This window comes from Lissotriton helveticus, assembly GCF_964261635.1.
Source record: "Lissotriton helveticus chromosome 1_1 unlocalized genomic scaffold, aLisHel1.1 SUPER_1_unloc_38, whole genome shotgun sequence".
NCBI lineage: Eukaryota > Metazoa > Chordata > Amphibia > Caudata > Salamandridae > Lissotriton > Lissotriton helveticus.
Genome location: NW_027611679.1, coordinates 55,650 through 80,021, shown reverse-complemented (window position 1 = coordinate 80,021; position 24,372 = coordinate 55,650). Strand labels below are relative to the sequence as shown.

General features: G+C 47.6%; 1 protein-coding gene across 1 annotated transcript; it reads left to right on the top strand.

Annotated features, from left to right (window-relative positions):
- The first annotated feature begins 22,406 nt into the window (after nucleotides 1-22,406).
- On the top strand, nucleotides 22,407-24,168 carry LOC144805993 (uncharacterized). The gene has a single exon (XM_078672452.1). It carries the CDS (start codon nucleotides 22,612-22,614, stop codon nucleotides 24,166-24,168), a length of 1,557 nt encoding a protein of 518 aa, XP_078528578.1. The 5' UTR covers nucleotides 22,407-22,611.
- The last annotated feature ends 204 nt before the right edge of the window (nucleotides 24,169-24,372 follow it).

Genomic DNA, 24,372 nt, shown 5'->3' with positions numbered 1-24,372 from the left:
CGCGTCTGGTAGTGAGCCGTCACAGGGAGATCTTGAAAGGAGTGAGTTTGTATGGGAGGGGAAGTCCCTGTCTACCGGGACTGTGTGTGCACGCGTGTGGTTGAGGTGTGAATAGGGCGCACACTGCAAGAAGTCACTGTGGGGAGAGTGGATGTGTGTACGGGTGATAGTGAGTGTATGGAATCATAGTGTGAAAGTTGCATCCGTGCAGGTGGTGAGGAAGCAAGGAGAGGGTGAACCAGTGTGTGTAATGACTGTCTGCTGGAGGGCTGTGTGCAGCGATGAAGGGCTGCTCGTTGAAGGTGTGTGCAGCGTGATTGTGAGGGGACTGTGAGTGCAGGTAGTGTCTGAGAACAACTGTCTGCCAGCAGTGCGTGATACGTCACCGATGCCCTGAAAACGCGCTGGTGGTATATATATCGCTGTGACACCCCTCATGGAAAGTACGTGCAAGGCGCGTGTCTTCCAAGAAATGTGTGCACCGGGAACCATTGTGCAGACGTTATATCAGAGGGAGTGTGTCAGTGAGATTGTGCATAGAGAGGCTTCTTGCAGAAAGTCATTACAACAAAGTGTGTGCAGGGGGAGTGCGTGTATGAGGGTCACCAGCTAGGAAGTCACCACAGCCGATTAGGAAGTCACTGCAAGAAAAGTGTGTGCAAAGGGGGTCACCAGCTAGGTAGCCACTAGCCACTGCAGGGAGAGTGCGTGCAGGGTGAGTGCGTGCATGGTGAATACCAGCTAGGAAGTCACCGCAAGGAAAGTGTGTGCAAGGTAAGTGCATGCATGGGGGGTCACTGGCTAGGAAGTTATTGCAACAAAAGTGTGTGCAGGGTGAAGGCATGCATGGGGGTCACCAGCTAGGAAGTCGCTTTAAGGAAAGTGTTTGCAGGGTGAGTGCATGCATGCGGGTCACCAGCTAGGAAGTCGCTTTAAGGAAAGTGTGTGCAGGATGAGTGCATTATGGGGGGGTTACTGGGTTGAAAGTTATGTGGCCTACACTGTCATCCACTCGAAAGGGTGCTCTGTTCTGTATTATTACATGTGTGGTATACGAGGCTCCGAGTAGGATTGCATGCCATGAGTCAGCAGGGGGCAGTTATTCCGCAGCTGTTTACTCCTGCCGCTCATGAGTATTCTAAGGTATGGGTAATCCACACGCACAGGGGTGTAATCACTCAGAAAAACACAGCAGGCCGCACACGATGAATACCACTTTAATTTGACGTGTCCCACAGATAGCTCTGTGATCAAGAACAGAGAATGGTGCGTGTGTACGTGCTTACGTGCGTGTGTGGGGGTTGCCCTAGAGTAAAATGTCAATGTCTGTGTTCCCTCACAGATTTTCTGTAATTTTCGCCAATACTGCGCTTCAGGACCCTAGTCTGCAAAGATATCTGCTTGTGGGTTATTATGTTAACATTTTAAATGCTGCACCTTTTAATTTGTTCCGATATGAAAAGATCATTAACCCGCACAGGGTTTGATAATGGGAAGGAAAGCATTTTTAAAGGGAACTTGCGAGAAAGTAGCTCTTTTTCGAGGAAATATTGTTTGTTTGTGGCGGATTGCTGTGTTCAAGTTGTACATTTGGGAAAAACCTGATCTATGAAAAGGCCAATATTCGTGATGTCCATAAAACTTATATCTGGTAGTAAACATCTGGCACACTCCGAGATGCAAGTAACGCTGAACGGCCTGTCCCACACAAAATACTGGCTGCGCACAGGGTTTGCACCGCGTGGGACGGGATCGTCCACGCGTAAAATCAATATAAAGCAAGGATTTTGAATTCAGCGTGTATTTATAGCTCCCAGGAATTCTGTGCTACATGTCCACCACCACACCCACCTCCACCACATCTACCACCAGCACCACATCTACCACCAGCACCACATCCACCACCACCACGTCCACCACCACCATGTCCACCACATCCACCACCATGTCCACTACCATCACCACATCCACCACCACCACGTCCACCACCATCACCACGTCCACCAATACGTCCACCACCACCACCACGTCCACCACCAACCCGTCCACCACCACCACCATGTCCAACACCACCACCACGTCCACAACCACCACCATCACGTCCACCACCACCACATCCACCACATTCACCACCACCATGTCCACCACCACAACACCCACCTACACCACCACCACGTACACCACCCCCACACCCACCACCACCACGTCCAACACCACTACCACCACCACAACATCCACCACCACGTCCACCATCACCACGTCCACTACCACCAACACATCCACCACCACATCCACCACTACACCCACCACGTCCACTACTACCACCAACCACGTCCACCACCACGTCCACCACTATCATGTCCACCACCACCATGTCCACCTCCACCACCACGCCCACCACGTCCATTATCACCACGTCCACCACCACCGCGTCCACCACCACTGTGTCAACCACCACCACATATACCACCACCACATCCACCACCACCAGGTCCACCACATCCACCACCACGTCCACCACCACCTTGTCCACTACCACCACATCCACCACAACCACATCCACTAACATCACCTCCACCACCACGTCCACCACCACATCCACCACCACATCCAACACCACCCCCACCACCACCACCACGTCCACAACCACCACCTCCACCACCACCAGGTCCACCACATCCACCACCACCATGACCACCACCACCATGTCCACCACCACGTCCACCACAACCACATCCATTAACAACATCACCTCCACCACCACCTCCACCACCACCACATCCACCACTACATCCTCCACCACCACGTCCACCACCACCACATCCACTACCACCACCACCTCCACCACCACCTCCACCACCACATCCACCACCACTACGTCCATCACCACCATGTCCACCACATCCACCACCGCGCCCACCACCACCATGTGCATCACACCACCACCATGTCACCACCACCACCACGGCCATCACGAGTCCACCACCACATCTACCACCACCACGTCCACCACCACCACATCCACGTCCACCACGACGTCCACCCCCACATCCACTACCACCGCGTCCACCACCACCGCGTGCATCACCACCATGTCGACCAGCACCACATCCACCACCGCCACATCCACCACCACCACCACCACGTCCACAACCACCACCTCCTCCACCACCATATCCACCACTACTACGTCCACCACCACCAGGTCCACCACATCCACCACCACCATGTCCACCACCACCAACACGGCACCACATCCACCATGAGACTACCACCACATCCACGTCCACCACCACCACCACGTCCACCACCACATCCACCACCACTACATAAACCACCACAATGTCCACATCCATCAATACCACCATGTCCACCACCACCATGTCCATCACCACCACCACAGCCACCACGAGGCCACCACCATGTCTACCACCACCATATCCACCACCACCACATCCACGTCCACCACCACGTCCTCCCCCACATCCACCACTGCATCCACCACCACCGCGTTCAACACCACTGCATCCATCACCACCACGTCCACCAACACCACATCCACCACCACCAACTCCACCACAACCACCACGTCCACCACCACCTCCACCATGTCCACCACCACCACTCCCACCACCACCACCACCACCATGTCCACCACGTCCACCACCACCACCATCACCACGTCCACCACTACCACGTCCACCACCACCATGTCCACCACATCCACCACATCTACCACCACCACTACGTCCACCACCACCATGTCCACCACGTCCACCACCACCATGTCCACCACCATCACCATGTCCACCACCACCACGTCCACCACCATGTCCACCACCACCCCGACACCCACCTCCACCACCACCACGTCAACCAGCACCACACCCACCACCACCACGTCCACCACCACTACCACCACAACCACATCCACCACCACCACCATCACATCCACTCCACCACATCCACTACAACCACCACGTCCACCACCACGTCCACCACTACCACGTCCACCACCACCATGTCCACTACTACCACGTCCACCACCACCACGTCCACCACCATCACGTCCACCACCACCACGTCCATCACCACTATGTCCACCACCACTATGTCCACCACCACCACGTCCACCACCACCGCGTCCACCACCACTGCGTCCACCACCACCACATCTACCACCACCACGTCCACCACCACCATGTCCACCACATCCACCACCACAACCACTAACAACACCATGTCCACCACCACGTCCACCACTACATCCACCACCATCACGTCCACCACCATAACATCCACCACCACCACATCCACCACCACGTCCACAACAACCACATCCACCACCACCACATCCACCACCACCTCCACCACCACCACGTCCACAACCACCACCTCCACCACCACCACGGCCACCACCACCATGTCCACCACCACGTTCACCACGAGGCCACCACCACATTTACCACCACCACGTCCACCACCACCACGTCCATCAACACCACATCCACGTCCACGATGTCCACCACCATGTCCACCACCACATCCACCCCCACATCCACCACCACCACGCCACCACCACCATGTCCACGTAGCGAGGGTGTTCCGAGGCCCGGAACAAGAGAGGGACATAGGCAACCCACGCCATATCTTGGCTTATATCACACTGCAGCAGAAGCTCTCCCTCAGAGACTTGTCCCTGGAAAAGCAAACGTTCAGGCTTTGCTGGAACCGTTCACAGCGCCGAGCGGGCGTGAGTCATTCGTACGCGCCTGAGATACCGCTGGGAAGGGTGACGGCGCTCCACCACGGAGGAGACTGGTCACGGTTACAGATCTGGGAGGACGCAGGGTTACAAATGATTGGCGACCTGTACGAAGATGGTGTGCTACTACCGTATCAGTCTTTACAAGACTGTTACGACCTGTCGAGGGGGGGATACTTACTGCACGCCGCGGTGACCAGGGCCATGCAGGCACACTGGAGGGAAGGGCTCTTGGAACCCACGACATCCATGGCCTGCCAATATACCATGATGGCAGCAGGCACTTATAAAGCGGTGACATGCCTCTACTCTAGGATGCTCCGGGAGACTTTACAGCCGCTGATGGTATTGAAAGCTAAATGGGAATCGGAACTCGACACGGAGATCCCCGACACAACTTGGACACAAATAGTGAGGCGAGCGCGAAAGAGCACAAGAAATGCACGCTTCCAGCTAATACACTTTTATGTTCTCCATAGAGCTTAATTAACACCTGGTAAAATTGGGAAATATTTCGGGGTGGCTGACGCGGCATGCCCCAGATGCACTGCGGGGCGAGTGAAACTGGGCCACATGCTATGGGATTGTCTTACCTGCGAGAATACTGGCAGGAGATTGGCGAGACGCTTAACGAAATAACAGACAGAGGGTTACATTATGATAAGGCCATTGATATATTGCACTGGTTCCCTCACACGCCAAAAAATAAGATCACAAGTAAATTTATAGATATGGGCCTTCTCTTGGCCAAACGAGAAATAACGAGAAACTGGAAATCGAGAACGGGCCCTATATACAGGCGATGGGTTAATGAGTTCCTGAAATGGGCAGCCTGTGCGAGCACGCTCCGATATCAACAAGCTCGCCGCAAAGCAGATGACAAAGCGCTAGAGGCAGCAGCTGCATGGGAAACGCTTGTGCAAGCCTTACGTGACAGCACATCCCTAGACAGAGAGGGCACTCCCAACTTAGATACTACAGCCCCCGACAACACACAGGATACATCTATCACGTAGACATATATCGACTCCTGACTACATTCATGAACGCAGGCTAACCGCGAACTCAGGCGTAGGTGGAGGGACTAATAGGGGGTTGGGAGGGGTGGGAGGGGAGTTGGAATGTTAAATTGATGTGGGGGGGTTTGAGAGGGGAGAAAAGTAAATGCGGACAAGGGAATTCCCTGCGAAACGGCTGCAACTGTCACTGCACCACTGAGATTAGAGTTACATTGCATGACGCCGCCTGACCTCCGGGTTGTGGGCTTGAAGGCCGTGTACAACAGTCAACGAATGCTGAGGGGCTCTGACAGCAGGAGAACGATACCTAAATACATGTACTCTGTATATCATAAGTCTGCAATAAAAACTGTTTAAAAAAATAAAATGAATCGCTAGTGGGCTGCCAACTGTCAGGGTCGCACTGAGATAGAGAATGCTTACGGGCACCAAAATAAAAATGCTCACCATTAGTGAATAGCTGAAGAAGTGGCATCTATAAGCTAACTGTAATGCACAGCTATCATGCAAAAGGAAAATAATAATAGACTACTGCATAGAATATCTGTGCAATGCAGTAAAAAAATGTACATAGATATGCAAGTCAGATTCAGAGAGCACTATATTCATTCTATATCATGCATTACAATATTTTAGCTTTCTCCCACTGGAAACTTGCTCTGCCCAATAAAAGTCAATGTTAACATGTTTCCCCACGTTTCATTAAAACTCTCCCACATTGTTGTACCAAAATACATTTGAGACTTCTTTATTCATGTGCATGAGGTACGCTGCTCATGTGCGTGCTTATATTACGTGAATCACGGTTCATTACCATTAAAGAGAGGCATAATAGATTTGCAATGTCCCTCTCTGTGACATTACTGCACACTGCCTATGCTAATTTGCAAACCCTGCCTCTCTAAACCCTATTTTTTGTTTTGTTTAGGGCTCGTACCCCCTGTACTTTTCATTTTTGTACTTGCGGTTTGCTGTTTTCAGTATCTGTATGGACTTAAATATACAAAAGTGATGTTATTACAATCCTTAAAATAGCAAATGTTTCACAAATTGTGGCTTACGTGAGAATGGAGGCACAGGAGACTGATTAGTTAAGTGGTGAATAAATACACCAGCCTCGTCACACTCACACTTCCTTGAAGACTTGACAAGCCTGTCTGCTCAACTGCGACCCCTTTTTGAAGAACATGGAAATACACATGTAGCTGGGTTGGTCGCCGGGAGGATCTAGATCAGTGATACTCAAAGTACGGCCCGGGGGGGCGCATAAGGCCCTTCAGGTCTTTATTTGCGGTCCCCTGGGCCGCAGCAGCACTGGGCTGCTGTTTACTCGAGTCAGAACTAACATTAACAAGAAACGTACATATACAGCAAACACTTATTTAAAGGTGAATTGCAGTTAGGAAAATGAAGTAACTAGGCCTTTAACTTTAGGAACACCTTCATTCTTAAAGGCAGCCACTAGATATAAATGCTTTGTTTCCCTACCCCGACTTTACACCCCGCTGGCATCAGTGCGGCCCTCGGTCACACCATAGGCCAAACTTTGCGGCCCCCGGGAAAATGTTTGTGAGTACTCGTGATCTAGATCAACAAAAGGCGGGAGTAGTTAGACTCAAGGACGAAACAGAAGCATGCATCCCTAAAAGGCACAAACAGGAACCAATGAAAACAAGCATTGGCATAGCCAATAGGTCTTGCCTTTGGGACCTTATAAGTGTTTAGCCATGCAACAGTTGATGTTGTTGCACCAAGGATATTGTGCTGGATAACTAAACCCTTATAAGGTCCCAGAGGCGAGACCTACTGGCGATGCCAATGCTTGTTTACCTGATGGGCATTGGTTGACCGCTGCCTGGTCACTGAGGCCCTAGTGAGGTTGAGTCATATTTGGGGGAGTTTTAGCCTCATCAGATGATGCTGTGCAGGCCCAGGTGCAATGAGGCGCAGTCGGAGCTGGCTGGTCACTGAGGCCCTAGTGAGGTTGAGACATATTAAGGGGAGTTTTAGCCTCATCAGTGATGCTGTGCATGCCCAGCCCAGGTGCAATGAGGCTCAGTCGGTGCTGCCTGGGAGTGCGTTGCCAATGCTTGTTTACCTGATGGGCATTGGCTGACCGCTGCCTGGTCACTGAGGCCCTAGTGAGGTTGAGTCATATTTGGGGGTGTTTTAGCCTCATCAGATGATGCTGTGCAGGCCCAGGTGCAATGAGGCGGAGTCGGCGCTGCCTGGGAGTGTGTTCTTTCACTTTCGATTCACGGGGCGGCCCCCCTTCACTCTCCCAGGTACAATGAGGCGCAGTCGGTGCTGCCTGGGAGTGCGATGCCAATGCTTGTTTACCTGAGGCGCAGTCGGTGCTGCTGGGAGTGCGTTCTTTCACTTTCGATTGGCGGGGCCGCTCCCCTTCACTCTGGTGAAAGCCACAAACGAGATTCAAGTCGATCTTCTCATCACAGACTTTTCAGGTGAAACAAATGTCACCGTTTGCTGAGGCCTTGAAAAGAGTGACCCAACCCCAGCAGTGAGGGCCAATGGGCATTGTTGAGACAAAATAATCACCGATCGATGCAGACAACAACAACAACAACAGATGAATCCCGTGCAGCAGGCTCGAGACCCTCCAGCTCCAGACAGTCTTTGTATCTCTGGACCTCACCTGGGGTTTCATGTAGGTGCTGTGGTCGGGTTAAAAGAGGGCATGTGGATAAACATCTGCGCATGCGCTGGGTACAGACACTGCTTCCCATAGCGTGGGTAAAAGAGCCTTAGATGAATTGCGCATGCGCTGAGGACAGATAGGTTTCATGCAGTGACGCGCGGATTAAAGAGGGCCTGATGGATGAACAGCTGCGCATGCGCCAAGGATAGACAGCACTGTTAAGGCAATCAAACTCCAGAAGTCGGTGCAAGGTGGGACGGGGTCCGAGCAGGGACACAAAGAAACACAACAATGACGGTGTCCGCGCGGGGACACGAGTGAGCTGCCTCCCGCCACGGAGCTCGAGCCGCCTCCCGCCACAGCACGCGCTGAGATGTATGGAAATGCAAAGCCCCTCTATTCAACTCTTCTGTGCGGGTCTTTGCTCTGCGCAGGCGCAGTGAGACTTAGTGTATATCCTCTGCGCATGCGCAGTGAGACTGAGCGGCCTCTTTCCAGGGCTGTTCACAGGCTGCACTCCGTGCAAGGTCCCCTGCTGAGACGCCTTGTTTTTTTCGTGCGCGATGGTGGCTCGTGCAGCGTCGTGAGCGCGCGCGTCACTCCGGGGCACACGGGGCCCCACTCCTCACAGCCGCCCCCACCTCTCCCCGGTCCCTGCAGCCTCCACTGAGCGGTGCACAAGGAGAGGTGAGGCACTCTAATCCCAGTATCCAAGCTTTATTGGTACTGTCGTCTTTGCGCGTGCTGGAGACAGTGTCTGTTCTCCGCGCATGCGCAGTGGCACGGCGCGCGTGACTGACTAATTTAAGCCTGGCTGCAGGAATCCCCGTTTCTCAGCTGCATTAGTGCGTCACTCTTGAGCGCATGCGCAGTTGTTTCTTGTTTGCTCTAAAGTTACCATATTATAGGATGAGCCCACCATAGGCTCTGTCCCAGTGCTGGGCTGCATATGAACTGCTGAATTAGAAGAGTGTAGTATATAGACAACGTGAGTCTGATTAAAGTTAAAGTATTTATTTCACTTAAGATATAACTCGTAATGCCGTCAGCTTGCCAACCTGGACGCCGGCTCCGCTCTGTCAACATTCCAGAGCGAGCGCCTGGCAGACCAGGGGAATGTACCAACTAGAGATAAGAGGAGGGGAGGGAGATAAGGGAAACCGGGGAAGGGCAGGGGTTAGCGGTAGTTACAACACATCATCCTCCTTAAGGGAACTTGCAATTTAGGAACAGGGGAACTACCTATGGATACTCCTGTGGTCCTGTGACTTGATGTGTGTGTCTATCTCATTATGTACTGTTTGTGCCACTGAGGAGAGGTCCTCCACCTGTCACTCCTTCTGTCTAGCCTAATGTTTTCCTTGATTTCTCTACCTCCTGCTCCTCTCATTACTGTCCTTGGTTCTCTCACTTCTGCTGGAACCACTCGATCATGACTCCATAGTCTGCCATCTTCCACTACCACAGAGTTTCTGTTTTGCTGCCGGATAGTCTTGGGTGCATAAAACTTACTGCCACCATTCCACAGTCTCTCTGGTTTCTTTACATACACACCTTGTCCTTCCTGAACTTTTCTCTCCTTCACTCCCCACTTCTTGTCATACCACTCCTTGTATTTCTGCTGATTGTCTTCAATTCTCCTCTTGATCTCCTTGTGATCTGTCTCTTTGGTATGTTTTCTCCCCATCCAACTGGGTGTGAGTTTTGTGCCAGCTTTTCTTCCCCTCAGCAACTCAAAAGGTGTGCATCCAGTAATGGATTTCGGCGTGGTGTGATATGCCCACAACATGTCCCTTATGGCTTCCTCAATGTTCTCCCCCACTTGGTTGGCCAATTGTATGCACTCCTTCAACATACGGTTCACTCTTTCCACCTTTCCGTTTGCTTTGGGGCAATACAGCGGCGTGCGAACATGGGTCACCGAACAGTCTTTGAGGAAGCCCTTCATCTCTTCTGAAGTTAGCTGTACGCCATTGTCTGTCACCAAGGTTGAGGGTATGCCTTCTTGGGTGAACACCTCTTTCAAGAAATCAACTATGGCTTTGGTGCTCACATTGTGAACTGTCTTGCAGGTTATCCAGCTTGAGAAGTAGTCTACTAGGACCAACAAGTACTTGTCCTGGGAACCTTTGCCATGAATTGGACCCTCTATGTCGAAGCCTAACTTGCTCCACGGTACTTCCGGAACTTCGACTGGTGACAAAGGTGCTCTCCTCATGATCTTGGATTTGTCACTCAGGGCGCATGCATAGCAGTCACGCACCTTGTCCTCCATTTCTCTGTCCATGGTAGGAAACCAGTAATCCGCACGAAGTCTGGCTTTGCACAAACTTCTGCCTAGATGTCCCTCGTGAGCCAACTCCACTACTTTACTTCTTAATGCTTCCGGTGGGACCACTTTCCCTGATTTCAGTATTAGGTCCCCTTCCACTGAAAGATCCTCCCTCACGTTCCAATATGGCTGGATCTCTGTCTCCATGTCTTTGCATTTCTTGGGCCATCCAGATAGTATATAACCTTTAACCTTTTTCATTACTTCATCCTGTTCCATCTGGGTTTCCCATGACTCCTTTTCCACTGCCGCTAAACGCACTTCCAGGATTGAGTCATTCTTCGTTTCCTCCACCTCTTCTCCGTCTGCAGGTGCTCTTGATAGGAAGTCAGCAACTCTATTTTGTTGCCCAGGTATATAGGATACTCTGAAGTTGTAAGCTTGTAGACCCACTGCCCATTTAGCTATCCTTGGCGTCATGCTTTCCATGTCCTTCTTGGTGAACAAGGAGACCAAAGGCTTATGGTCGGTCTGAACTTCAAAAGAAATACCCCAAATGAAAAACTTGTAATGACAGATGGCCCAATAGACAGCTAGAGCCTCCTTCTCTATGGTGGAGTAATTCTTCTCAGATGCTGTGAGAGTTCTTGAAGCAAAGGCTATAACGTTTGTCTGGTTACCTTCTCTCTGTGCCAGTGTTGCCCCTATGCCTCTGTTGCTGGCATCCGTAGAGATGATGGTTTCACCATTAGGATCAAACTTCCCTACATACGGGGCTTCAATGATGGCTCTCTTTATGCACTTCATCGATGCCTCCTGTTCTTTTCCCCATTCAAAAACGCTGTCCTTCTTTATCAAGTCTCTTAATGGCTGTGAAACCATTGCAAAATTCCTTATGAATTTTGCCATGTATTCCGCAAGACCCAGGAAAGATAGAATGTCCTCTTTACTCTTGGGAATGGGAGCATCCTCCACTGCCTTCACTAAATCATGTTTGGGTCTGATGCCATCTTCAGACAGGGTATGTCCCAGATAATCCACTGAGCTTACTCCTAGTTTGCATTTTGAAGGCTTCGTGGTGAAGCCCACTTCTTTCAACTTTCCCAAAACCCTTCTAGCCATTTCATTGTGTTCTTCTTCTCCACTTCCAAAAATTAGGATGTCATCTTGGAAGCAAACGGTGTTCCTACAGTCCTTTAACACATGCTGCATGACTCTTTGGAAGGCGGCAGCCGCCGATGCCAATCCAAAGGGCATTCTCAGGAACTTAAAATTTCCAAACGGGGTAGTGAACGCTGTCAGAATTTGGGAATCTGGGTGAAGTTTGATTTGGTAGTAGGCAGATGATAAATCCAGCACGCTAAAGTACTTGGCACCCCTGATTGTGCTTAGCATTTCACCTATCCTAGGAAGAGGGAACCTGTCCACCAGGATATTTGCATTAAGGTCTCTCAGGTCCACACAAAGTCTTATGCTGTTCCCTTTATCCTTGGCCATGATGACAATCGGGGCCAACCAGGCTGAACTCTCGATCTCTGTGATGACTCCCTCCTTGACTAGCCTCTGAAGTTCCTGCTGGAGGGGCTCTCTCATGCGTAAAGGTATAGACCTGGTCTTGTGCACCACCGGCACCGCCCCTTCCTTTAACTCAATCTTGTGCATGTAATTCTTAAATACCCCCAATCCATCACTGAACACTTCCTTGAATTCCTGGGTGAGATTCTCTGATATGCCTTCCTGGTCAATTAACAACACCTGCTCTTTGTTGTTTGGATCTAGTATGATTCCTAACTGCTTCTGATGTTTCCAGCTTAATAGGGTTGAGCCTTTCGTGGATACATACACCTTCCCTACAGTGTGTCTATCCTTGAATGAGATTCTCATGGTCACCATTCCTTCCAGGGATATCTTCCCTTTGTTGTAACCCTTGGGACTAATGTCTGGTGGTAACAATTTCACAGGATGGTTGGCAAACTTATCTTCAAACACTTTCTTATCTACTAAGGTATAAGGGGAACACGAGTCAGCATACATGCTAAACATCACTCCATCAAGTAAAACATCACATTTAGGGTAAACCTCATCACTGTTGTCCTCCTCATCCCCCACTTGAAAAATGTATGATTTTTCCCTTTCCTCTTCCTGAGATGACTCCTCAATGACATGCACAGCCCTACCAGTGGCTTTACATACTTTGGAATAATGCCCCCACCTGTTGCATTTCCTGCACTGTACATTCCTTGCAGGACACTTCCAGTTATTCGCCAAGTGATTTGGACTACCACATTTGTAACACACCGTGGAACTGGGCTTGCTGCGATTAATCTCTTTACTCTTGTCCCCCACTTTACAAACTGTCTCACTCTCAGAACTAACTTTGCTCTCAGATCTCTCTCTGTATGTGCCTTCAGTGGCCTTCATTTCCTTCATGCAACGTGCAGTGTGCTCTAAACCTTTCGCTATATTTATAGCCTCCTCAAGATTGGGGTTCTTGGTCAGTAACTCCTCTTGTATCTTGGTTTCATTGGTGCACCTCACCAACTGGTCTCTTATTAACGAGTCTGTGAGTTGACCAAACTCACATGTGGCGGACAAACCCCTCAACACAGCTATATAATTGCTTACTTTTTCCTCCCTCTTCTGTACTCTCTTAAAGAACTTGTGTCTTTCCATCACCACATTTATCTTCTCCTTAAAATGAGCTGCTAATTCCCTCAGTGTGCTTTCATAAACATTGACACCCTCTTCTACCTCTTCTTGCTCATCCTCAACCAATCTCCCTGTTATGTCTTCATATATTTTCCTCCCATGTGTGCCCAAGTTATGTAGCAATATATGTTGTTTGCGTATATTGGTGTAGTTGCTGCCCCCGATAGCTATTAAATATGATTTGAAGATACCTTCCCACATTCTCCAAGGGATAACAGGTTCACCTAATTCATTAAGAAAAGGCGGGGGCTGGCTCATTCCTGCTCCAGCCATTGCCATAAAGTTTCTAAATTCCTACAGTTTCTGAGATGATATACTCTGCTCAAAGGTGCTCTAAAGACCTGAAAATAATCCTATTACCACGGATTTGCCGAGGTTCCACACAGAGCAATCACATATGTTCACCTCATAAACCAAAGAAATGTCACAAAACCCCACAATTCCCTATTTTGCAATGAAATACTGGCACACTTGAGGGAAAACAAAATTAACATTTGGTTTTGCTGAAGTCCTCTTTCTGCTTCTACATATATGGATTTAGTCCATGTGACTGCCTGCTTCCCACCAGCAGGCGGGAACTTCCTGTGTGGAGACTTCCCCTCGAGAGAAACTTGGATCCTGTCAGGGAGAAGCCGAGGTAACCAGTGAAGCACTTCACCAGGCGGCTGTCAACGAAGCTTTCGACACCGCTCACACAAGTTCAACAAGAACGGGAACCGAGGATGAACTTCCACGTCACCTCACAACTCATAAAACAATGACCGGTAAGCCTCAAGTAGCGCAGTGTTTATCAGAACTGTAACTCCATGCGCGCAGGGAGCTTGAGGCGGAGCCTGTGAGACCGTCTGCGTCCGTGAGACGGCTCGCCGCAGGAAAGCCAGTGAAATGAAACTGTCAGCCGCCCCTCACGGAGCACTTTTCCTTTCAATCACTGCCCGTGCCCTGCCCGGCACCACAGTGTGAGCGGCCGCGCATAAATCACTCCCCCACATCAGCGTAAATGGAGGCAAAGCGATGCCCGACCTGGCACCCGTATAAACAACCAACCCTCGCCAAGTGTCAATAAAATCCAGCTCAACAGTCTGTTGGCTTGCTTTCCTCCTTACTTGTAGCGCTCGGGCAGCAGTTGTAACAGCCAGCGAGAGTCACTCGCCTGCTCCTCCTTCATCGGCTCCAGTCTCGACAAGCATAAGATAATTTCCAGGGAAACGGCAAATACTGTCCCTGGCCCAGTCTTCTCCACCCTCGTCGCCAAGAAATGTAGTATATAGACAACGTGAGTCTGATTAAAGTTAAAGTATTTATTTCACTTAAGATATAACTCGTAATGCCGTCAGCTTGCCAACCTGGACGCCGGCTCCGCTCTGTCAACATTCCAGAGCGAGCGCCTGGCAGACCAGGGGAATGTACCAACTAGAGATAAGAGGAGGGGAGGGAGATAAGGGAAACCGGGGAAGGGCAGGGGTTAGCGGTAGTTACAACAAAGAGGCAGACTGGGCCTTTTGATGAGTACCCTGTGCCAGTTCCGCAATCTTGAATAACCGTGATTCGATGTTGGAGATTTTTAAATAAATGGGTTCCAAAGCAGATACTTCAGTTTATCCCAGAAAGTGTTGTCCTGTCTTAAATTTGTGGCATTAGCAATTTCTCTTAGTTTAGTTGGACTGCCCAATTCACATGCACCCTCTGCCAGTTTCCTTTTCTTCCCCTTCGAGTAGGTGGCATTCTTATTCTGCTTGGGGGTGTTTTTTCTTGTGGCCCCAGCAGAGGTAGTGGGGAGTTCCGGATTGTGTATATGATGACGCTTGAAATTGGCCTTTTGACCCCTCGTTGTAACAGTGTGTCTAATCGGGCTATGTTCTGGGGATATCAGGGAGACAGAATTCTCAGGAGCATCTGTTGTGGTGAGTGGAGGGGGGCAGGTGATCAATTCAGATGCTAATGGGGACGCATTAATAGCGCCTTTATTCGAAGCCATGAGATTAGGAGTCAGGGAGAGTCTGCTCTGAAGGCCTGACGGTTCTAGTGACAGCCTACGTTCGGTAAGTTGAATTTTTCGAACAAGGACAGACTCACCAAAAATGCATCAATCGTCCCCACCACGGTCTTTCCCTTATCTTTATTCATGCTGAATATAATTACTTGCTGGAGCCCTGGCCCTGTACAGCGAGGTAGCAGATTCTGAGCGGCATGATCGTTTGTTGAAAATAATGGAAGCAATATTATAACTGTCACAAATGTCACAATTTTTTTGTTTGGTTCCTACCTTACACTGGGGACACTGAGCACCAAATCCTTTGTTTTGTGTATTTGAATTCGACTTTAATATTTGCTATAAAACGAGGAACTTGCACCAACAGTGTACTCGACTGCCTCTTTGTTTGAACTCTGTATAACCCATCTACATTACCATTGTGCATTCAGATTACCCCATTTTACCCTGTTATTGTTTCCACGAGAGCCGCTGTTTCTTGATATAGCTACATCAAGCGGGTAGCAAGTGCTTTCATATTAGTCGATTGGGTCAGCATTGCAATGTCTTGAGTGCTATTGCTATATATATATTTCTTTTACAGTTTTATATGACGCAAACTTTTCCTAGGTGCATTAGAGTGCGTTACTGTAGCACCCGATTGCAATAATTAAGCTTAGGCCCATTTATTTTCTCCTTTGTTTAATTTGTTTTATGAGGCAAGGGGATATTTGGGTCCCAGTGTTCAAAGCATTTTTGTAATCGCAAATAGCCCAATTCACAGTCGGGTCATTGGTGATCACAAACTTTTTTTATTGTACAAACACCAAATTGCGATTTGGGTTTGCGATTCAGTATTTGTAATTGGCATGTTTAGGGCATCCCTTCCAAATACCAAAACGGTATGGTATGTATTATTGTTTTGCAACTGAATTCCGGTCGCAAAACAGTAATACTTTACCACCAATTCGAAATTGCAGAGCAGGCAGTCGTCCCACAGACGTTTTAACGTTTAATTATTTTTTTTTTAAATGCATTTTCATTTAAGGACAACAAGCTGTATTAAAAAAAATTGCTTCATTTAAAAGCAATCACAGATATGATGGTCGACTGACCACAGCAAGCAACTATCCCCGTGATGGCTGTCATTCCTAATCGGTCGCAAATTGCAACCTACCTTCTTAATATTCATGAGGTCAGTCAATTTGCAACCCACAAAGTTTCGCTAATTGAAAAATCAAACTTTTATACATTTAGAATAGCAATTATCAAATAGTGAGTCAGAAAAAACGCTTTTTGGAAATCGCTGTTCTAAAGGTGCCCTATGTGATTTGCCTAGAATCACAGGTTGAGCCGAGGTTGGCACTTAAACCTGGGTCCCCATTACACTTGCAGGCGGATTTGTCCGCCTGCCACTGTAACGGAAAATGGGACGGACCGCCAGAGGTGCGGCGGTCCCACAAGGCCAATTAGGATGCGCCCGCCTCACTGGCTGGTGCATTCTGGCCTTTAATATTGCGGACAGTGCTTCTGGGTGCAGCTCCCTCCGCAGTGTTCAAAGTGAGTGGTTTGCATTGCCATGCACAACGTGACAGGCACCGCACGGTGCTTGCCACCTTGTGTATGGCAATGTAGCGGGGTACCGTAGGTACCCCCCAAGTCCAGTCCCTCACCCCCGTGGGCCCGTAACGGGCCCCCAAAGCATTTTCCGGCAGCCTTTCCATGGCAGCATAACTGCCATGGAAAGGCCTTTAAATTTGCACATCATAATATGGATGGCGGTGCCTGCTCGGCACCGCCACCATGTTATGCCCCAGATCCGCACGGCAGGCAAGCTCGTAACAATTGCCTTCCGGCGGACAGTCTTTCCGTCCGCCGCGGTACACCCGCCATGCTATTATGGCGGGGTAAATCAGGTACAGATGGCAGGCGGATCGCCACCGCTGGCGGGTGGTGGCGATCTGCCCGCCATCATAATGGGGCCCTTGGTTCCCTGATTCCAAAGTCAGGAGCTCCGCCCTCTAGGCATATCTCCTCCCCTACATATGCACTTTGCTGTTTCTTGCATGATCTACAAAGTTGTCGGGTTCGTGACTGCCATTAGAAGCCCTTATATTCACTGGTCAAGTCAAATTTGAGTTACTGTTTTAATAATGTGACAATAACAAAATCTTATCTCATAAACCTATCAAATGCATGAGTTCAAAATCTTCCATGTGCCTCTGCAGACTGATGCCACCTCACCTCGATACTAGTGGAACTGGCGGCATGCGTGACCGCTGCAAGCTCCAAACCCTGTGACCTGCTGCAACCCCCAGAGATGCTTTTCCTCCTCCGCCGCTTCCAAAAGCGTGAGAGACCATTTGTTCACGCTGCTTGACTTTTAAAGCTGAAGCTAGCACTCAAGAGTTGTTTCTTGCTGTATGGAAGCAGTGATTTAAATGGTGACGTGTGCTCTTAGTAAAACCGTGTGAGCGCTATGGGAAAGTATGGTGCACATGCTCGCGCACATACAGGGAACACTGGTCATGTCCATCTCTGTTGAAGAGAGTTCCTAGGTCAATTGCAACACTTTAGGGCCCAGGGGAGGGGTGGGTTGGGTGAAAGCGTGAGGGGTGTCAGGACTCCCTAGTCCAGCAATCTAAACTGAAGGTGTTTTTTAAAAGCCAGTTCACATTTTTGCCTCTGTGGTCCAGGTGCATGTTTTTAATAAAAATATCCAAGAACAGTCAGAATGATAAGGCTTATATTAGATTATATGATATGTGCCCAGGGTTCAGATCTTGAAAATGCCATTACCATGATAAAATGAAGAATGTTTAACATGCTGTGTATTTATGTCCTGTACGCCGGGTTTTGAATTGAATTGGATGTAACCAGTGCTCTTTTAAAAAAATTTTTTATACATTTTATGTTTTTTCTTGGTGAATCTTATAATGGTTGAGACATGGTGAAGGTCTGTGGAGTTCAAAGGTCCTCTCTCACCTTTCTTTGTGAGACTAAGGGGCCCATTAGGATCACAGGCGATCCGCCCGTGATCCAACCCCACCCGCCACCCATTTTCCCCGCCACATTACTATGTCGGGGGGACCGTGGCAGATGGAAAGACCATCCGCCGCTTTTCCGCCCGGTCAACTCGTTGTGAAGGGTTTAATATGGTGGCGGTGTCTGTTAGACACCGCCATCCATATTATGATGGGTGCGGAAAGGCATGCAGGAATTGGGCTGCGGGGGCCCGTTGCCGGCCCCCAGGTACTCTAGGGGGGTAGAGGGTGCACATGGGGGTACCTATGGTACCCCCCAGCAGTCCATGCACAACATGGCAGGCACCGCACATTGCGTGCCATGTTGTGCATGGAAGTGCCCAACGTGCCTTCCTGGCATTGTGGCGGACGGTGCTGAGTGCACCGCCCGCAACAATGACAGGAATGCAGGATGCGTCCGCCACTGTGGCAGGTGCATCCTAATTGCCCCACGGGACCCCTGCCCTTATGGCGGGCGGTCCCGTTTCCCGATAGGATGACCGCCCGTCATCCTAATGACCCCCTAAGTGTGAATCCAAGTGCAATACCCTGGCACCATTAAGCGTTATTTTGTTGTCATTAATGGCCCAGGGCGTAAAGCAGGCAATTCCCCCCTTTGGGTCACACAATGGAGGGAGATTGTGTTAGGGAGGGATACTCGAAGAAAGGAGCAGTGGATATGATAGAGACGAGGCTAATAGGTTAATATAGTGCATGCGTTCTCATCTTTTTTCAGTTTTATTTCTCACCCTCTTTACCTGTTTACAATATGGCAGGGCAACATCAAAAGGGGTGTTTTTAGAAAAATTGACTGTAGGTATTGTACACTAAGACAAGTTATGGGATGTTTTCTGATGAGTATCTTCGTAGGCTTTTAGGATTGTATAATGAAAGATGCAATTACTTATGATAGCAACATGCAATGCAAATGGTATATTGCATTAGGAGAAATATGGCTTAATTATGGATTGTTGACTTAAATGAATGGGATGTTTTAAGAGGAAAACACAATTAAAATGGAGCACTCCAAAATTGATGAGGCCTAGGAAGTTCTCTCTCAATATCAGTTGGCAAATAGGAGAATTGAAGAGAGGTGAAAGGGGCGGGTGGGTCTTACTAAAGTCTCAGTGGGGGGGTTCCTCTTAAGTTTTGTTAATTACCATGGGCCGATTGAGAATGAGGCCGAGGCTCTCTGTCGATGCAGTGAGGCTCCGATTAATGCCGCGGGCCTTGTCATTTTTGGCAAGGATTTTAATTTCATGCAAACCATAAAGTTAGATACTCCAAAAAAGCAGAAGAGACAATTAAAACCCAAAACTGCAGCACTACTGCTCCGGTTTCAGCAAGATTATGCCTTGATTGACCCAAGGTGGTTAGATAATCCTGATATGTGAGAATATACATGCTTTTCAAAAACAGTTCATTAATGCATCTCAAAAAGACATTTTTGTTTTTATTCTGTGAGCTTTGAGAAGAGGGATAACTTGTATTTTGTACAACTCCATTTCAGATCACTTAATAGTATTGTTGGTGGTAGAGACAGATGTTTATACTAGGCATACGCCTAGATAGGGATTTGATAAGCTTCGCCCTTTAGACCAAACCTGCAAAATAGAAACTAGATTATTAATTATTTTTGTCAAATCAACACTATTTCGGTACAAATTATTTCAGTGTGGGAGGCCTTTAAGGCAAGTTTTAGGGGATGGGAAATTATTTATAACTAATGGGAATATAAAGATTGTTTGAGGGCAGTTCCGGATTTATAAAAGGCAGCGGACTCTGCAGTAAAACAACCTAGCGAGTAAGGTGCAAAAGAAGATGAAAACAGACTGCCCGCAGGACTCCAGACCCTTAGGACCCTTTTTAATAGAAGAAAAAAGCAACAAAAAGACCTTTCAACGGAAAATATATGAGGAGAGTCAGCAGATAGTTAACTCCATGCGTGCGGCGCATTTTCCCGCTGTGCGCTGACTTTTTGAAAAACCCGCGGTTCATGACGAGCTCAGCTTGTCATGAGCGTACGAGAGGCGTAGCTCCTAACGAGCTGAGCTCGTCATGAGCGTCGAAGGGGTTAAACGGATTGCTTGGTCTTCCAAAAAAAGAGCCAATATGGAATCCATACACATGATTGTGAATCCCGAGCCATGGAAATTATATTAGATGCCAGGTCATATCCCTCAGCGAAATACAAAGCAATTTCTTAGCTCCATTGATCTACCTAAAAACTGAACTATGTATGTCTAATCAGGATAATGGAATACCAGATCGTGAGTCTCAAAGTCAACAGCAATTTTACTTGTCTTTTACCATGCATGTTCAGTCGTGTTTCATTGTGATTAGATTTCGTCTTTGCACATTGCACCTTCTTGTGGCTCTCCCTAAACAGGCAGGTTGGTGTGAGAGCCTAACCCCCTGTCGATGTAATAATTTAGCCCATCAGAGTACAATGCACTTTATGTTGTTTTGCACACTTTATAAAGACCCAAGGGCACATTTATCAAGCCGGTTTTAAAGGAAATTCGTCCCTGCTCTTATCAGGAGGGTTTTAATTTTTTGCGGTCCCTATCTACTGCTGCTATTTGCAGCTCTGTGCTTAACTTCATCAGAATTGCTTTTTTAATCAGGAAACGCTATGAATCCTAAAATGAATTTAAGTTTTTAGAGATTTTAGGGGTTTTTATTATTTTATATTTTGTATACAGGTGTAGAACTGTAGGAGCTTCTTTTCCCTTTGCACAAAAATGTTCCTAAGTATGTTTTATCTCATTGTATGTAAACTTTTATGATTCGATTGAATCAAATAAAGTTATTTGAACTGAACTGAATTAACTTTGTGAAAAAGGATAAGCCACCTCAAAATGTTAATTGCTATTGATCAAGTTGTTTGTTGAACTCTGATTACAAACTGTTTACAAAAGTTTTATAGACGCAAATGATAAATGAAAAGTCAAAACATTAAATAAATACAATAATTGAACCGCTGCTCTACATCATTTTAGGGACGCAGATAAAGAAGCCGGACACCTCCTTGAACAATGTGTGATGTATGGATCAACATTCTGATGTGTGCCCGGCTGCTTTGGGTCTTATTAATCCATCTCTTATTGGACGAGATAATCTTGTTTTGACAAAATCTTGACCATACACCTACAGGTGTAACTAATATGCGAATGCTACACAAGCTGCCTTCCTTTACTAAGTTACTGTACGAATCCTTGTAAATCCCCCCTTTTTCTTAGCCTCTTCCGTGTGCCGGACAGCTCCCGGCCGTTTAACGTCACTGTGGCCATGTGCGTCGGAGATTTGTGCATGCGTAGAATTTGCCCGCACAGCAGGAAAATGTTTGCCGCATCAAAGCGGCTAAATAAATTAGATGTGACATGTTTAACGGAATGTTTATTTAAATATCTATGTATGGTGAAATTGTCCTTGATAAGTTTTAAAGATGGTAAAGAAGAGATGGTTTTTAGAACAAGTTAAATATTGTGTATTCTCATTCCATTCCATTTGCATTTATTAAATTTAAATCTCTTTTCATCCAACAGAAAACAAGCCATGAATGCAAGAAATGATTATGAATAATGAAGATAATGCTGTAAAACTGCAAAAACAGAAATGATAAGCTCCAGTTTTAAGGAAAACATCAGTGGAGCTAGGGACAGACGAACATGCACATAAAGTGTTGAATCCTGAAAGAAGCCAATTCAGTGACTGTAAGAGTCTGAGCTGTGCACTTCCGTGCCACAAGACGAAGACATTATGTCTAGAAAATGATGGCAACAATGCTGAGAAACCACCTACTTTGTAAACTGGCGCACCATTTCAGCTTTCGTCATGTGATCAGTATGATGTGCTTAAAGGAGTGTTTTTTTTGTCCTAAAATGATAACAGAACATCATTCAGTGCTCTAGGTGTATTGGAAACTCTTTCTGGCCAAACCACAATAAGAAAAAAAGCACAACGGAGTACTGTCCCAGTTTGCGGCGACCAGAAGGAAGATAAATATTTATGCGCCAGTAGGAAAAACCTTTATCTAATCTAAAGACACAATCACCCGCAAGGAAACTTTACACATGTTATGAGTGTAGCAAGTATTTAGTGATCATTTTATTTTTTAATCAGAGAGAAGACATGAAAAATAAGACGCACATAAGGGGAATGTAAGGATAGTACAAGGGCCTTATCAAGCATGTCGTCCCATCAGGAAACACAATCATGTGATGTAGACAAATACATACCTGACCCACAGACACTTACCAAGAAAGAAGAGTCATATGCAAGCAGTGAGAGCTTTAGTTTGTCATCCCTTCTACAGTGCCACGAGGAAACGTACACAGGAGAAAAATCATTCAAATGCACTAAGTGTGTGAAGAGCTTTATTCGATTATCAGACCTACAAAGGCATCAGCGAACACACACAGGGAAAAAACCTTACCATTGCAATGAATGTGGCAGTAGTTTTAGTGAAGCCTCAAACCTAAGGATGCATTGGAGAACTCACACCGGGGAAAAGCCATTCAAGTGCAATGAATGTGACAAATGCTTTACTCGATTATCCGGCCTAAAAAGCCATCAGCGAACTCACACAGGGGAAAAACCATACCAATGCAATGAATGTGGACGTAGTTTTAGTAACTCCTCAACCCTAAGAATTCATCAGAGAATGCACACAGGGGAAAAGCCATTCAAGTACAGTGAATGTGGGAAGAACTTTTCTGAATCGGCATACCTAAAAAGGCATCATATAACACATACGGGGGAAAAACCGTATGATTGCATTGAATGTGGAAGTAGTTTTAGGGATTCCTCAAAGCTAAGGATTCATCAGAGAATTCACACAGGGGAAAAGCCTTTCACATGCAGTGAATGTGAAAAGTCATTTAATCAGTTATCACACCTACAAAGACATCAGCAAACACACAGAGGTGAAAAGCCATTCAACTGCAGTGAATGCGGGAAGCTCTTTAGTCAGTTATCACAACTCCAAAGACATCAGCAAAGACTTGCAGGAGAAAAACCATACCAATGCAATGAATGTGGAAGTAGTTTTACTGCTTCCTCAAATCTCCGGATCCATCAGCGAACACACACAGGGGAAAAGCCATTCAAGTGCAGTGAATGCTTGAAGAGCTTTAGGCAAATCTCAAACCTACAAAGACATCAGAGAACACATACAGGGGAAAAACCCTACAAGTGCAGTGAATGTGGGAAGAGCTTTCGTGAATCAGCAAACCTAAAAAAGCATCATAGAACACACACAAGGGAAAAACTGCACCATTGTAGTGAACGTGGAAATTGTTTTAGTGAATCATTATCATTAGGGATTCCTCCGGAAACACGCGCTGGAGAAAACCTATTCAAGAATAATGAATGTGGGAAGAATTTTAGATCTTTATCGAGCCTGAAACAGCCTCAGACAACACGCATTCGGAAAAAGACATATCGTTGCAATGAATGTGGATGTCGTTTTAGGGACTTGTCAGCATTAAGGAGTCATTGGCGAACACACACAGGGGAAAAACCATTCAAGTGTAGTGAATGCGGGAAGAGCTTCAGTCAGTCCTCAATCCTATACAGACACCAGCGAATGCACACAGGAGAAAAATCATTTGAGTGCAGTGAATGTGGGAAAAGTTTTAGTCAATCAGGACACTTAAAACGACATCAGCGAACACACACCGGGGAAAAAACATTCAAACGCAGTGAATATGTGAAGAGCTTTTGTCAATTATCAACACTACAATAACATCTGCAAACACACTCAGAGGAAGGGGGCGTGGTCAAGATGGCATCTGAGTAAGTTGCAACAAACTGATCTCCGTGAGCCCAGTCCATCGCCATCCATCCTCCAAGGATCCTTCCTCCGGCGCACCCTGCTTCCCACTTACCTCACCCTTGAAGCCTGTTGTGTTGTGGTGCGGGCTCGCAGCTTGCCCTAAGATTTGGCCCA